Raw genomic sequence first — 14,703 nt, 5'->3', positions numbered from 1 at the left:
CCCAGGGAGCAGATCTTTTATTCTGCTGCACAGGGACAGGCGTCTGCCTGCTATGTCTCCGTCTTTATCAAATGGGGACCCTAGAGAACAACTTCTGTTTTGTAGTGATATGACCGAGGGGACATCAATTGGAGGTGTGCTCTTGTCATCTTTTTCTGAGATGATACAGCTTTTGTCCCAGGGGTACTACTGAAGCCGGATTCAGTGTGTCGAGTATACCAAACCCAATAGGCTCAGGAGAGAGGTGAGTTATCAGTGGGATGGAGTCAGGGCATCTGAGCCAAGGAAATTGATGAATGGTACAGTAAACTCCTTTTTAATCTGCTCTCTTCTGGCTTATTTCCCCTGGGGTCTGTGAATACAGTGCAGATTCAGGTTTTTTTCCTTATTTGTTTTCCACATTGAGTAATATCCTTTCTCTAAGTCCCCTATGAAGAGGGTATCCAATGTGGATGCCTCTAAGTACAATATTATGATCTAGGGTGTGAAGACTGTCCTTTGGACGACTTGTTTCTGACTCAGTGATTCAACAGCTCCAGCTGTTTGCATCCCAACTCCGGGAAATGGGGGGTGGGAGGTCCACTGTACCAGTGAGAGCAGGGAGAGCGCTCTGAGAATGCTTCTGCTGTCTTCACAAATCCCAACAAAAATAGACTGCCAGCAACAGCTGATGGCATTCCTAGGCACACTTGGGCCCAGGCCACCTTCTGTCAACATTTTTATATCATTTCAAGAGACTTCATGTTTTTTTTTTTATTTTCCAAAATAGTGTTTATGGAAGAACATCAAGTGCCCCTGGATTTGCCTCTGATCTCCTTGTCTCAGGATGTAATGTTACAACCTGGTTTAATAGATAAAAGTGACTTTGAATTTTTTTTTCAGTATTTTCCAATGGATCATTATGGCCCCAGGGTTTATTGAATGTCAAGTAATTATAGCAGAGTACCTAATATATCTAGAGAGTTTCGGGACATGGAAGCATTATCTGAGGGGAGTGGATGCCATAGGGTGGCATTGTAGAGAAAGACCCAAGTACATTAGGCATGAGTAATTAACAACTTGGTGTTTTGGAATATTCTGGAAGGATGTCAAATCGGCCACCCCTGGGACCATTCCTGAGTTTACTAATATCAGTTTCTTCCAGAGAATACTTTTATCCTATTCCTGAGGGAAATACTAGTGTGTGAGCCTGTCGGAGGTCTATACTTGATACCCTCTCAGCAATATGGAGATCTTAGAAGAGTGACAGAAGTCCATGGTAGTTACTCAAGGGTCCTCAGGTCTCAGGGGCAGCTCTGGCCTCCTCAGTCAATCTCTGTTTGCCTGCAAGGGTCATTACAGGAAACCTTTTTTTTTTTTTTTAATTTTTTTTTTTAATGTTTATTTATTTTTGAGACAGAGAGAGACAGACCATGAATGGGGGAGGGTCAGAGAGAGAGGGAGACACAGATTCGGAAGCAGCCTCCAGGCTCTGAGCTGTCAGCACAGAGCCCGACGCGGGGCTCGAACTCACAGACCGTGAGATCATGACCTGAGCCGAAGTCGGACGCTTAACCGACTGAGCCACCCAGGCGCCCCAACAGGAAACCTTTTTAACCAACCTGTCCCAATGTATTCCCATTCTCAGTGACATGTAGAGGATGAATCTCTGAGAAAGAAAGGGAACCCCTGACTTGGGAGCTAAGTCCTGGTTTTTTTGTGGGGAAAGGTAGATGCTTGGGAAAGGAAAGTGAGGGAGACAGCAGAAGAAGGGGATTAGGTCCCTGAGAAACAACTCTTCCTTAGAGTAAGTGTGACCCATCCATCAAAAGAGCAGACACAGATGTCTGAGAAAGGCATTAGGACATCAGTATTAGATCTTGATACCCCGAGGAAGTAAAGATCAACTCCTGAAATCAACTGATTTAGGTATCCTCCTGAGCATTCTCTTTGGGTCCCAGGATGGAAGTGAGGAGTGTTCTGAATCTGCGGGGGGGCCCCCCAGGGCCATGGAAATGGAAGGATTTGTCACAGCCCAGTTGATTTGGAGACCTCCCCCTGGGTTCATTTTAAGCTTCCCAACCTTGCTCTTTATTATTTTCTTTTCCTGTTTCCTGTTTTCCCTTCCAGATGACTGAGTACTCTTTAAGCTCAGAAAACATCTGAGTTATAATTTATGCATTTTTCTCCCTCAACCAAATATTTATTTTTATCAACAATTATTTACATATAAATGAATATGAAAAGCAATTAATGTAAAACTGAGGAGCAAGCTTGAAGGCAACTTTGTTAAACGGAGGTGCCTGAAGAAGATAATCTGAGAAGACTGTTTCCATGACAGTCTAACTGCAGCTTCGCTGAGTGACAACAAGGAGCCCCTTTCCAGGGCAGCCGGGGAGCAAGGCCAAGAGTGAGTTCTGGGGAAACAAGGCTGACCACATTTAAGGTATCTGGAACTGTAAAGTCAGCAGAAGAAAGGGTCAAGATATTGGACATTAGACCTATACTGGTCCTCCGATTTTCCTTTGTCTCTCCAGTTTTCTTTCTGTGTGTCTTTTTGCTCTATTTTCTGGGAGACTTTCTCAAATTTGCATTCCAACCAGATTTGTCTATTTCTCCCTTTATTCTGTCAATTTTTGCCTTAGTATTTTGAAATTCTGTTATTGATGATATATATAATTAGAATTTTTAGGTCTTTTGTACCTTTTTATCACTGTGAAATGATCCTTATATATATTCTTATAGATATACATATATATGTATATATATATATGTACATATATATGTTATATACATTTTTTTTTTAAAGAGAGAGCATGAGTAGGGAGAGGGGCAGAGGGAGAGAGAGAGAGAGAGAGAAAAATCTTAAACAGGCTGCACGCTTAGCACAGAGCCCAGTGCAGGGTTGTATCCCACAATCCTGGGATCATGACCCGAGCTGAAATCAAGAGTGGGACACTTAACTGAGCCAGCTAGGTGCCCCTCAACTACACATATTTAAAATATACAACTTGAGGGGTGCCTATGTGACTCAGTCGATTAAGCATCCAATTCTTGATTTCAGCTCAGATCCTGATCTCATGTTTGTGAGACTGAGCCCCACTGACAGCCATAGTGTCAGCATGGAGTCCACTTGGGAGTCTCTCTCTCTCTCCCCTCCTCTCTTTGCTCCTCCCCTGCTTGCACACACTCTCTCTCTCAAGATAAATAAACAAACTTTAAAAAAATAAGTAACGGGGCGCCTGGGTGGCTCAGTCGGTTGAGTGTCCGACTTTGGCTCGGGTCATGATCTCGTGGTTCACGAGTTCGAGCCCCGCATCGGGCTCTGTGCTGACAGCTTGGAGCCTGGAGCCTGCTTCCGATTCTGTGTCTCCCTCTCTCTCTGACCCTCCCCCCATTCATGCTCTGTCTCTCTCTGCCTCAAAAATAAATAAACGTTAAAAAAAACTTTTTTTTTAAATGAATAACAATAAATGTACAACTTGATAAGTTTAACATATGTATACCCCAGGAAATACCACAATCCCTTATCCATCCATTATATACTTAATAAACTTATCCATCACCCTCAACAACTTTTTTGTACCCCTTTATAATCTACTCTCCCACCCACCCCATCTCCCCACATCATCTCAGGTGACCACTGATCCACTTTTTGTCACCACAGACTATATTTTTTAGAATTTTATACAAATGGAGTCATACAGTACATATTGTTTGTCAGTTTCAGTAGTATTTTTTAGAGATCTTCAAATTCATTGATTCTTCTGCAGTATTTTTTTAAATTTTTTTAACGTTTAATTATTATTCAAAGACAGAGAGAGTCAGAGCAGGAGCAGGGGAGGGGCAGACACAGAATCTGACACAGGCTCCAGGCTCTGAGCTGTCGGCACAGAGCCCGACGCGGGCTCGAACTCACAAACTGCAAGATCATGACCTGAGCTGAAGTCAGACGCTTAACCGACTGAGCCACCCAGGTGCAGTATTTTTTTAAAGTAAACTCTATACCCAACATGCAGCTGGAACTCATGACCCAGAGATCAAGTCATATGCTCAACTGACTGAGCCAAGCACACGTCCCTCTTCTACAGTATTGGATCTGCTATTATCCCATCTAACAAATTATTCATTTCAGATTTTGTATTTTTCAGCTTTAGAATTTCCTTTTAGTTTTTTTATATTTCTCCTAAAATACACCATCTTGTTACCCATTATGTTTATCTTTTTTTTTAACGTTTATTTATTTATTTATTTTAATTTAATTTTTTAAATTTACATACAAATTAGTTAGCATATAGTGCAACAATGATTTCAGGAGTAGATTCCTTAATGCCCCTTACCCATTTAGCCCATCCCCCCTCCCATAACCCCTCCAGTAACCCTCTGTTTGTTCTCCATATTTAAGAGTCTCTTATGTTTTGTCCCTCTCCCTGTTTTTATATTATTTTTGCTTCCCTTCCCTTATATTCATCTGTTCTGTGTCTTAAAGTCCTCATATGAGTGAAGTCATATGATATTTGTCTTTCTCTGACTAATTTCGCTTAGCATAATACCCTCTAGTTCCATCCATGTAGTTGCAAATGGCAAGATTTCATTCTTTTTGATTGCTGAGTAATACTCCATTGTGTGTGTGTGTGTGTGTGTGTGTGTGTGTGTGTGTGTGTGTATCTTCTTTATCCATTCATCCATCAATGGACATTTGGGCTCTTTCCATACTTTGGCTATTGTTGATAGTGCTGCTATAAACATGGGGGTGCATGTGTCCCTTCGGAACAGCACACCTGTATCCCTTGGATAAATACTTAGTAGTGCCATTGCTGGGTCTAGGGTAGTTCTATTTTTAATTTTTTGAGGAACCTCCATACTGTTTTCCAGAGTGGCTGCACCAGCTTGCATTCTCACCAACAATGCAAAAGAGATCCTCTTTTCCCGCATCCTCACCAACATCTGTTGTTGCCTGAGTTGTTAATGTTAGCCATTGTGACAGGTGTAAGGTGGTTCTCATTGTGGTTTTGATTTGTATTTCCCTGATGATGAGTGATGTTGAGCATTTTTTCATGTGTCGGTTGGCCATCTGGATGTCTTCTTTGGAGAAATGTCTATTCATGTCTTTTGCCCACTCATTCACTGGTTTGTTTTTTGGGTGTTGAGTTTGATAAGTTCTTTATAGATTTTGGATACTAACCCTTTATCTGATATGTCGTTTGCAAATATCTTCTCCCATTCTGTTGGTTGCCTTTTAGTTTTGCTGATTGTTTCCTTCGCTGTGCAGAAGCTTTTTATTTTGATGAAGTCCCAGTAGTTCATTTTTGCTTTTGTTTCCCTTGCCTCCGGAGACGTGTTGAGTAAGAAGTTGCTGTGGCCAAGGTCAAAGAGGGGTTTGCCTGCTTTCTCCTTGAGGATTTTGATGGCTTCCTGTCTCACATTTAGGTCTTTCATCCATTTGAGTTTATTTTTGTGTATGGTGTAAGAAATTGGTCCAGGTTCATTCTGCATGTCGCTGTACATTCATCTTTTTTTTTATAGATTATTTTTCTCTTTGTTTTTGGCTAAAGATTATTTATTTGTTTATTTTGAGAGAGAGAGTGTGCACACACAAACATGAGAGAGAGAGAGGGGGAGAGAGAGAATCCCAAGCAGGCTCCGTGCTATCAGCACAGAGCTCACTGAGAGGCTCAAACCCACCATGAGATTATGACCTGAACCAAAACTAAGATCCAGACACTTAACCAACCAAGCCACCCAGGTGTCCCTATAGATTCTTTAACAAACTTATAGAGAATATTTTCTTTTTTTATGGTTTTAAATAATTATCTATTAAATTTTGTTTTAATATCTATTTATTTTTGAGAGAGAGAAAGAGTGTGAGCAGGGGTGGGCAGAAGGAGAGGGAGACACAGAATCCAAAGCAGGCTTCAGGCTCTGAGCTGTCTGCACAGAGCCTGATGTGGGGCTCGAACTCACAAACCATGAGATCATGACCTGAGTGGAAGCTGGACACTTAGCCAAATGAGCCACCCAAGTGCCCAACAATCATCTGTTTTTTTATGGTTTTTTTTTTAAAGTTTTAAAAATGTATTTTGAGAGAAAGAGAGAGCAGGGGAAGGGCAGAAAGGGAGAGAGGATCCCAAGCAGACTCCTCCCTGTCAGCTCAGAGCCTGAGGCGGGGCTCAAACTCTTAAACTGTGAGATCATGAACTGAGCTGAAATCCAGAGTCAGATGCTTAACTGACTGAGCCACCCAAGTGCCCCTATAGTGAATATTTTATATCCATATCTGCTAATTCTAACATCTGAATCATTCATTAGTCATTTTCTACTAACTGTATTTTCTTTTGGTGGGTTGATCAGGCTATTAGTTTTTAATGAATACTGGTCAGTGTGGATGATAAGTTTTAGAGACTCCGGATTCTGTTATTTTCCACTGCAGAGTGTTGCGTTTTGTCCTAGCAAGCAATTAAATTGGCAGGTCACTTTGATTCTATGCAGTCTGGTTTGTTTGTTTGTTTGTTTGTTTGTTTGTTTGTATTATTATTATTTTTAAAATATAATTGTCAAATTTGTTTCCATACAACACCCAGTGCTCATCCCAAAAAATGCCCTCCTCAACGCCCATCACCCACTTTCCCCTCTCCCCCACCCCCCATCAACCCTCAGTTTGTTGTCAGTATCCAAGAGTCTCTTCTGGTTTTATGCAGGCTTGGTTTAAAGCTTTAATAGGTCTGGTCTATTTCAGTTTTGCTCTGAGTTCCATGAGATTTCAACGGAAAGACCAAGTTGTTTGCACAGCCCTTCCCACTTGTCAGAACTTGAACTCCAAACTCTGTCTTCCCAGTACTAGACAGCTGCTGAGGTTGCTGCTCAGCCTTTGTTAGCCTTCCAGCTGATGTTTCCATCTGGGCTTCTTAGGGTCCCACCTCACAATTGCATAGTTCCAGAATCAGCCAATGATTTGAGGGGGATTTGTATGTAGATATGGCAGCTTCCCTTTCCCTGTCCTCTTCCTTTCCAGGACCTCCTCCTGTATTTCCAGCTGTATTGGCAGCCTCAAACTCTGAACTCTCCCTGATTCTTCAGCCCGCTTAGATTGCAGTTTTCTGATTGAGCCATTTCCCTTTTGTACTGGAAAACGTGCCCACAAAGGAAAAGCCAGTTAAGAGTGGATCTCCCCTAATCTCACTTTTTTTTTTCAAGGATCATATGCCCTCCAGTTTTTGCCTGATTTTTGGTTGCTCTCCAGAATCTCCAAGGAGTTTTTTTTTTAATATTTTATCCAAAGTTTGTTACTATTATTGGCTGGAGGGTTAATCTAATACAAATTAGCCCACCATTATAGAATGCAGAATTCTTCAGTCTTTCTGTAGGTTCCCTGCCAGCTCCCCTTGGCTCTCTCATGTTTGTTTGCTTGTTTATTTTTTTGATAGCATACTGTTTGTGTTTCATGGATACTGTATCTTTTTTTACTCCTCTGAGGATATTTATAGCATTTTCTGTTTTTTAAGTTTTCTTCTCCATGAATAGTCTGTTTCTTCCAATTTTAATTCTTCTCTTTGTTCTTTGTTTTGGCCTCTGACGTTTATGTTGCAGGTTTTTCCCTGGTGACCTGTGGTTGTCTACGAATGTTTAAGAGTAGGGGAATAGAATCAGATTGAAAGCTCTGTGCTCTGCTTATGGGGGGAGATTGTAGTACACTTCCCAGTATGGTGATCAGGCTGGACCGTTTGTTCGGTGACTCAAATGCCACTATCTCATAGGCTGGTCTCATAGGCTGGTCACATTTCCCAGAGAAGATTCTTCCTATCTATCTTAGCCCATTTGGGCTGCTATAACAAAATACTGTGGATGCATCACCTTCAAATAACATAAATGTAGTTCTCACAGTTCTAGAGGCTGGGAAGTCCAAGATCAGGGTGCTGACATGGTTAAGTTCTGGTGAAAGCCCTTTTCTAGGTATCAGACTGCTGACTCCTCTCTGTGTCCTCACATGGTAGAAGGGGCTAGGGAGCTCTGTGGGGTCTCTTTTATAAGAGCCTTAATCCCACCCATGAGGATTACGCCCTCTGAGTACTTCCCGAAGGTTACCCCTCCCAATACCATCACATTGGGCATTAGGATTTCAAGATAGGAATTTTGTGGGGACACAAATGCCATACCATAGAACAGTCTCTCCCCCCAAAGTTGAAGGTTTAGCTGCATGCTTTCTGGGAGCTAAATGGGAAGAAGGCTGGAGGTCTCACCACCAGTAGGCGTATGTTCACTCGATTCCTCAGGTTTGGAGTAGCCAGCCCTGCCCTCAAATGTGCTTGTTGCCTACTGTCCCCTAGGACTGAGACCCTCTGTCGGGTCCTCTTCAGAGGATACACACTCAGACTTGTGGGAGGCAGGCAGTTGCGTAGGGGTATGGAGTCAGGAGGGCTTCTCGGGGTCCAGCTGCTTCTCAAACAGCCTTCAACTAATCTCCCTGCTTCAATATCTCTCCCTCACTGCCAGAGGTCTCTAGTGTTAATTCCTGAGCCACTTGAGGGCCCTTCAGACAAATCGGGTTCTTGGTTTTCCACACTGCCAGCTTCAGGTTTGGCTTTCTTGAGTGCATAATCTGTTATCACTCGTATATCTGCTTTCCAGCCTCCAAAGTTCTGATGGTGGCTTCTCCTCTGGGTTACAGAAGGGATGGAAATGAACTCAGAATCCAGCAGCTGGAAACCTTCAAGAAGGTTGCTTTCATTGCATTGGTTAGAGTGTAGAATCTCCAAGTCCGTGGACATGAAGTACTTCTGAATAGTTTAAACCGAGAGGGAAATGTTTGTAAAAAAACAAGTGCTTATGAATCAGGGTTAGTATAGACAGAAGTAGCAAATGTAGATTAATGCTTTTGAGAATGTATTTATAAGCAAAAAGGGGAAATGATTTGGGCTATATCATCTAGGAAGGAGACCTGAGAAGGAGTGTCCATTTTGTCCTGGAGCTCTGTGCTGTGCTGGGGCCTCTGTGTCTGGGCCCCGCATATGGCTCTTGTTCCTTGCTTCAAGGAAATGCGGTGGGACTGAGGAAGCTCTAAGCGCGGGGCAGTGAAATGATAGCCTTGCAAGGGCAGATGGTAAGCACTGGGATTCTTCAGCCAGGAATGCAGAGAGGTGACATATCTCAAAACCATGGCCAGCGTGAAGAAGCCAGGTGTGAACCTAGATGCCAGAGGGTTGCTTTTGAAACTGAAGCAGGTAAGTTTGGCACAAATAAAAGAAAGCACAGTTCACCAAGGCAGGTCAAAAACTTGGGAAACTATTACAAGTGGCTCTTCTTGCAGATGGCTTAATTCCACAGGGGCTGGACCAAAAAATGAATGACAGAGCACCCCCCCTCACCCCCTGCAAAAAGAGAGAGAGAGAGAGAAAGAGAGAGAGAGAGAGAGATTTCTAAGAAATATCAGAGGCTCTGACACATACATAACCCTTCACTTAGACACTGAAGAGGACAGTATGCTCTTACTGGGATGGATGGAAAATGGGGCAGCTTGGTGTAGTAGGGAAATCTTGACCTGTATTAAGAAGATCTGGGTTCAAATCCTCAACTTACTCACTGTATGACCTCGAGCAAGTTCCCACCCTTTCTGATGCTCACAAGGTTCTGATGAAAGTTAAATCATGCAGTTATATATCCCATAGTAAGTTCAATAAGGCGAATGTTAGCCTGAGTCCTAAACTCAATTATCTGGGTTTTTATTTAACACATATTTGCCAAGCCCTATCAACTACCAGGCTGTGTACATATATCTCCCCTATTCTAGAAAGGCTCATGAAGTGAAGGCGCAGCTCTGCTCCATCCTGCAGACCTTCCTCAGGATGGCGGGAGGCTGTGAAGGTGAGCGTCCCTTGTCCTCTCCTGGTTGCAGAGTGGCATGTGATGGGAGAGCATGTCTGAGCACTTCCTTGGCTGGGGCACCTGGTCCCATCTCAGCAAACAACCCCCAGTGCCCTCCCAGCCACTTTCCTAATAACCAAGCAAAAGGTTTCACAACCTTGTGAGTGATACCAGATGATGATGATGTGGTTTACAGGCCACTTCTGCTTTTCGTTTACTTGTTTCTGTTGAGAGTCTCTAGATAACCCACCCTGGGAAGGAGAGTTAAAGGTTTTGGGGGGAAGCAGAGGGGGTGGGAAGGAGGGGTCGCTATGACACTGTGGGTGTTTGGGGTTCACTCCCCTCCTGTAGGAAAATGTGTTCCTAGCCTCTGAGTGCCCACATCACCGTGATGAATTATGGTGACTTCAGATCACACTGTGTCTCCTCCAGGCTAATTGTGCTCCCCACTCCTCAGTATCTGCTCAGAGACGTTCCGCGATGTCGGTTTGATAAGCCCATCAGCACCTGCCTGGTATGCTGTATGCCTTGGCCATGACCACCAAACCCGCCCATCCAAAACCCAGCTTTTAAGATACTTCAGTGTCATTCACATATTTTCTTGGCCTCAATTAGACTTCCCTCCAGCCTTAAACTACCCTGTGAGCTTTTATTTGAATTAATGCCAGACCGCCTTTCCTTGAAGTCTGTGACACTGTTGGTGGGAAGGCTGATTCTGTCCTTGCTCGCGCCTGGCCTCCTCCATCAGAACTCTTTTAACTTTGACCCTGTCTCTCTCCTTCCCCAGAATTCACATGCTGCGTGTCGGACTGAGCTATCCCTGTTTCATCCTATAAGCCAAGACTCGCTACACTGTCCTGCTGATGTTCACAGTCATGCCTGGGAAGGAGGCAGCCCCATTTCCAGTACATCTCAGTGGGAGACAGACACATGTGCCCCCTGGAGACTCGGTGGGGCAGGGGAAGAAACTGTGGGAGTACACGTCCCCAAAGCTGCATCTCCATGTATGAATCCGTGTCACCTCGCTTTCCTCTCAGAGACCTCACTGTCCCACGGCGGGACCTGCCTGAAAATTGAGGGGACGAGGGAGCCCCTGCACCTCCTCCTTCTCTAGCCCTCTGCTCCTAGGCCCAGCGGCTCCTCGGGCAGCAGGGCTGCTGAGAGCTCAGATCTGCGGCTGCCCTGCATGTGTCCGCTCAGCCCTGTTGTAGGCACCACGATGGTGTACAGGAGGGACATGGCATCTTTCTGAATGGATTTTTCTTAAGAAATGTGCCACTGTTTATGCCGTTCATGATATCCCCCCATCCTTGCCGTTACTGTCACTTGGCTTTCTCTCAATAGGCTTCATCTTTATATTTTTTAACGGGGAAATTTTGCTCCCACCCCTGCATTCTATATTCAGCTCCCCCTCCTCCACCCTTCCTAGGTACAGAATTATGAGATTCTGACAGAAAAATAAGAAAATCGTTTTTGGTAAGCCTGTGAGCTCTTCATATCATGTGTTCTATTGTCAGAGAGAGGCTGGTGTCCTGCTTGGTTCTCCCTGGTCTCAGCTCCAGCAAGAGCAGGTGTTTAAACGGAGTCAAGCGTGTATATCACTGTGACAAGCCATTCGTGTACTGCCCTGTTCCCTTACAGCCCAGCCAGCCGCCAAGGACTTGCAGCCAGGTTGGTCCTTCCACGAGTCACAAATCACCCAGGTTTGTTTTAAGCAGACGGAATCTGTTTGGCCTACGAGGGTGAAGTGAGAGATCTGTGTGTGCAGGTGAGTGTGTATGTATGACCACGAGCCCCCCACCTTTCTGGCCCAGACAGTTCTGTGAACACATGTGCCTAGGCCCCGGGAGACGTGCCTGTGACCCGGTTTTCGCTGGCTTGGGCTCTTCCTGTCTGCCCTCAGCACCAGCCCTCGCTGGCATGGCAGGCTGGCCATTCTGCGGCTCTGTGCACACAGCTGCAGAGGCAGGAATAGCTTAGTGCCCCACACCCCCCCAGGCACATGAGTCTGGCCACTCCCTGTCCTCCATTTCAGGGACAGGCTGCAGGGCACAGGCTCACGGCACCGTGAAGGAAAACTGGAGTCTGGCCTTCCAGCTGTCCCTGGGGTCTGCAGCTGGATAAATGGCCAGACAGCCAGGTGGTTGCAGGACAGAATGACTACAATTGAGTTGACACTCTCCCCTACCTCCACCCCCCCGCCCTGACCTCCCAAGCAGAGTGCAGTATCGCTAAAATGACGACACTGTAGACATCCAGATCCTCAGAGGCTGGGTTCAGCTCAGCAAAGAGAACACAGTGGATGACGGCTGAAAGCGATGCCGAGAGATTGAGCTGCCTTTTCCCTCCAGTTCTGCAGCCAGCATGGCTTCTCTTCTAAGGGGCTGCTTCTCACCTTTGGCTTTTGCAAGGGTGACCTGGGGATGTTCTCACCACTACCAACTCTTGGAGCTGTTTTGGGTTGTGGCTTGGGGTCCCAATGGAAGGCCTGTGTCAGAGGTGTCCAGGGAGCAGGGCGGAGGTGATAGGCATCGCCCTCAGGGTTCCCTGCAGAGAAGCCCCCTCCAAAAAGCCCTGGGAGAAGAGGCAACTGGCACTCTGCCTCCCATGCCACATGGTGTGTTCTCTCTAAAGAAAGACATGGGAAGGCTGTCTTGTGTCCTGCCCTGGATTTATTGTCACACACGGACACAGAAGGTGCAATGGCTCCCTGGCCCTTACACGCACCTCTCCTGACCCATGTGATATGTGACTGTTGATTAGAGAAAAGCCTGCTGCCCATGACTCTGCTGCCAGCTTCCTTCTCTCTGCCTGTTGGGAGAGTCCCTCCTCACCCAGGCCCAGGGGATTTGGAGTTGGGGGCCAAGCCTGGTCTGAAAGGAGAACAGAGAAGCCCACCCACCCCAGTTGTAGCTCCCATTTAGCTCTGGGACACATGCAGTTTGCATTGAGCCACATGTACCAAGAAAGCTCTTCACCTTGTAGTAAGAACTCCAGGTTCTGCAGCCCCATCCTCCTACAAAGAGGCCATTGACGAAGATCTTACGTTCCCATTTCATCTCTGGAAAGTTCCCAGCATTCTGATTGAACACTCCAGGGACTGGAAGAATGACACCCAGGAGCCTCTAACCTTCGCCTTGGCCGTTCTGAGCAGTTGGTGCTGAGAGGGTTTCCCAGCCACCCCGTTCCTGGGACCCGAGCGTCACCATTGTGCAGTGAGCTTGTGGGGTGGACATGCGGGATCCGTCTGCACGGCCACAGCAGACGTGCCCAGTGGCACTCGCTGTGCTGAGCCTGATCTGTGTTCCCTTGGTTGAAGACACAGAAGTTCACAAGCCATCTTCCCCCTCTGCCATCACCACCTGCCCACTCCTAGAGATAGTGTCAAAGAGGGGGACAGACTGGTTTTCAGCCCGCCTCTCACAGCTGTACCTTGCCCACAGCCCCGTTTCTATCAGTCAGCGTCCAACCGGGGAAACAGAAGCCACTCCAAGTATTTAAAACAGAGGAGCTTTAATCCAGAGAACTGTTGAACACAGAAACAAGAAGAGCGGAGAGGCCGAACAGGAGAATGAGGGGCAGCCCAGAGGTGGAGAACGACAGCAGGAAACTGCCACCACCCAAAGCTGGTGGGACATGGGGAGAGGCTATGTTACCAGAGCACGGGGACTAGAGCCACTGGGAGGAACTGGGGCCCACAGAGGCCGATCTCGTGGGAGCTGGGGCCATGGGGAGGCATGGTCCCTGCCGGAAAAGTCCCTGCTCCCCAGGTGTGGGGGACAAATAGCCTGGCTTCTGCTTTCCTCGTGCTCTGTAGTTTCTTCAGGTGCCTCTCGTTAGTTAAACCCCACTGGAAGCCAGATGACCTGGGGTCCCAGGAGAAGCTCGCTGCAGTGGTCAGGCCCACCACTCAGAGCAGAGCGGGGGAGGTAGAGGAGAGGGTCTGAGGGCAAGCAGGCTGGGACGTGTGTGTCCTCCGTCTGCCCTGTGTCATGTCCAGCCTGGTGTTTATGTCCCCACGCTATCCTAAGACCCCGTTGAGGGTAGACAGAGGAGCTGCCCCTGGGGGGGGTTCATAGACTCTCACTCACCTAGAGAGGAGAATGCTTTTGGAAGGGAGGGGGGAAAGCCTTTATTCTTAACGGCTGTCCCTGTTTTCCTTTGGGGGAATTTATGCATTTAGCAATCCCACCTCACCATTCCCCTCAGGAAAGCCATGTCCTAGTTTTCTGTCCATGCCTCCCCTCCATTCCCTCTGTCCCCAATTTCTGATTTTCCCTGCCAGAGGACACTAGCCTGGACCATGCATCAGTGGTCATGAGTGTTTCCCCAGGATAATTCATTCAGAGCGTGATATTGCAGTGTGGACTGTCTGTCTGTAAGTAGATGCCGTCTACTGATCAGTTTGTATCGTGTTTCCAATAAATTTCTGGAGATTATGCCTGGTTTTATGCTGTCCTTTGCTGGGATGGTGGCTCAGCCGGAAGGCTCAGTGCGCGCTCGCCCCAGCGCTCAGCATCAGGTGCTCCTTGTCTTGGGTTCCCTGGCCCCCTGCGTAGCTCACAGGCCAGGCTGGTTAGGCTGATTTGCCCCCAGCCACACTGAGACTCTCAGAGGCCTTACCCCAGGGTCTGCATTTTCCTCTACTGTCTCATAAGCCACATCCTGAGGACATGAAGCTAGGTCATTCCAGGAGGTGGCCGTTGACCCCTATGTCCCCCGGGCCTGGAGGTATGAGGAGAAACCTTCCCCATCAACCACTCCTGCACTGCTGTGCCCAGTGCTGGGTTGTGGGGCTGTGTGCTGGGCCCCCGTGTGAGAGGAAGGCTACCGAGCAGGTGACATGGACCCAGGAGCTGCACGTTA

General features: G+C 46.6%; 1 protein-coding gene across 11 annotated transcripts in view; it reads left to right on the top strand.

Moving 5' to 3' along the window:
- MTA3 (metastasis associated 1 family member 3) overlaps nucleotides 1-14,421 on the top strand; it is a 217,509-nt gene extending 203,088 nt beyond the window's left edge. The window contains exons 17-18 of one of the 11 annotated variants that reach the window (XR_003412400.2): nucleotides 9,764-9,837; nucleotides 10,625-14,336. Coding sequence is in view for 8 of the 11 variants with exons in the window: in XM_027033648.2 (XP_026889449.1) it covers nucleotides 10,625-10,650 (26 nt within the window). In the remaining 3 variants the exon portion in view is untranslated. Of the gene's footprint in view, nucleotides 1-9,763; nucleotides 9,838-10,624 lie in introns of all 11 variants that reach the window. The other 10 variants (XR_008289493.1, XR_008289494.1, XM_027033648.2 and 7 more) reach the window with 10 other exon arrangements.
- The last annotated feature ends 282 nt before the right edge of the window (nucleotides 14,422-14,703 follow it).

This window comes from Acinonyx jubatus, chromosome A3 (genome assembly GCF_027475565.1).
Source record: "Acinonyx jubatus isolate Ajub_Pintada_27869175 chromosome A3, VMU_Ajub_asm_v1.0, whole genome shotgun sequence".
In the NCBI taxonomy this organism is placed as follows: Eukaryota; Metazoa; Chordata; class Mammalia; order Carnivora; family Felidae; genus Acinonyx; species Acinonyx jubatus.
The sequence above is the reverse complement of the archived record's forward strand: the minus strand, read 5'-3'. Positions and strand labels throughout refer to the sequence as shown.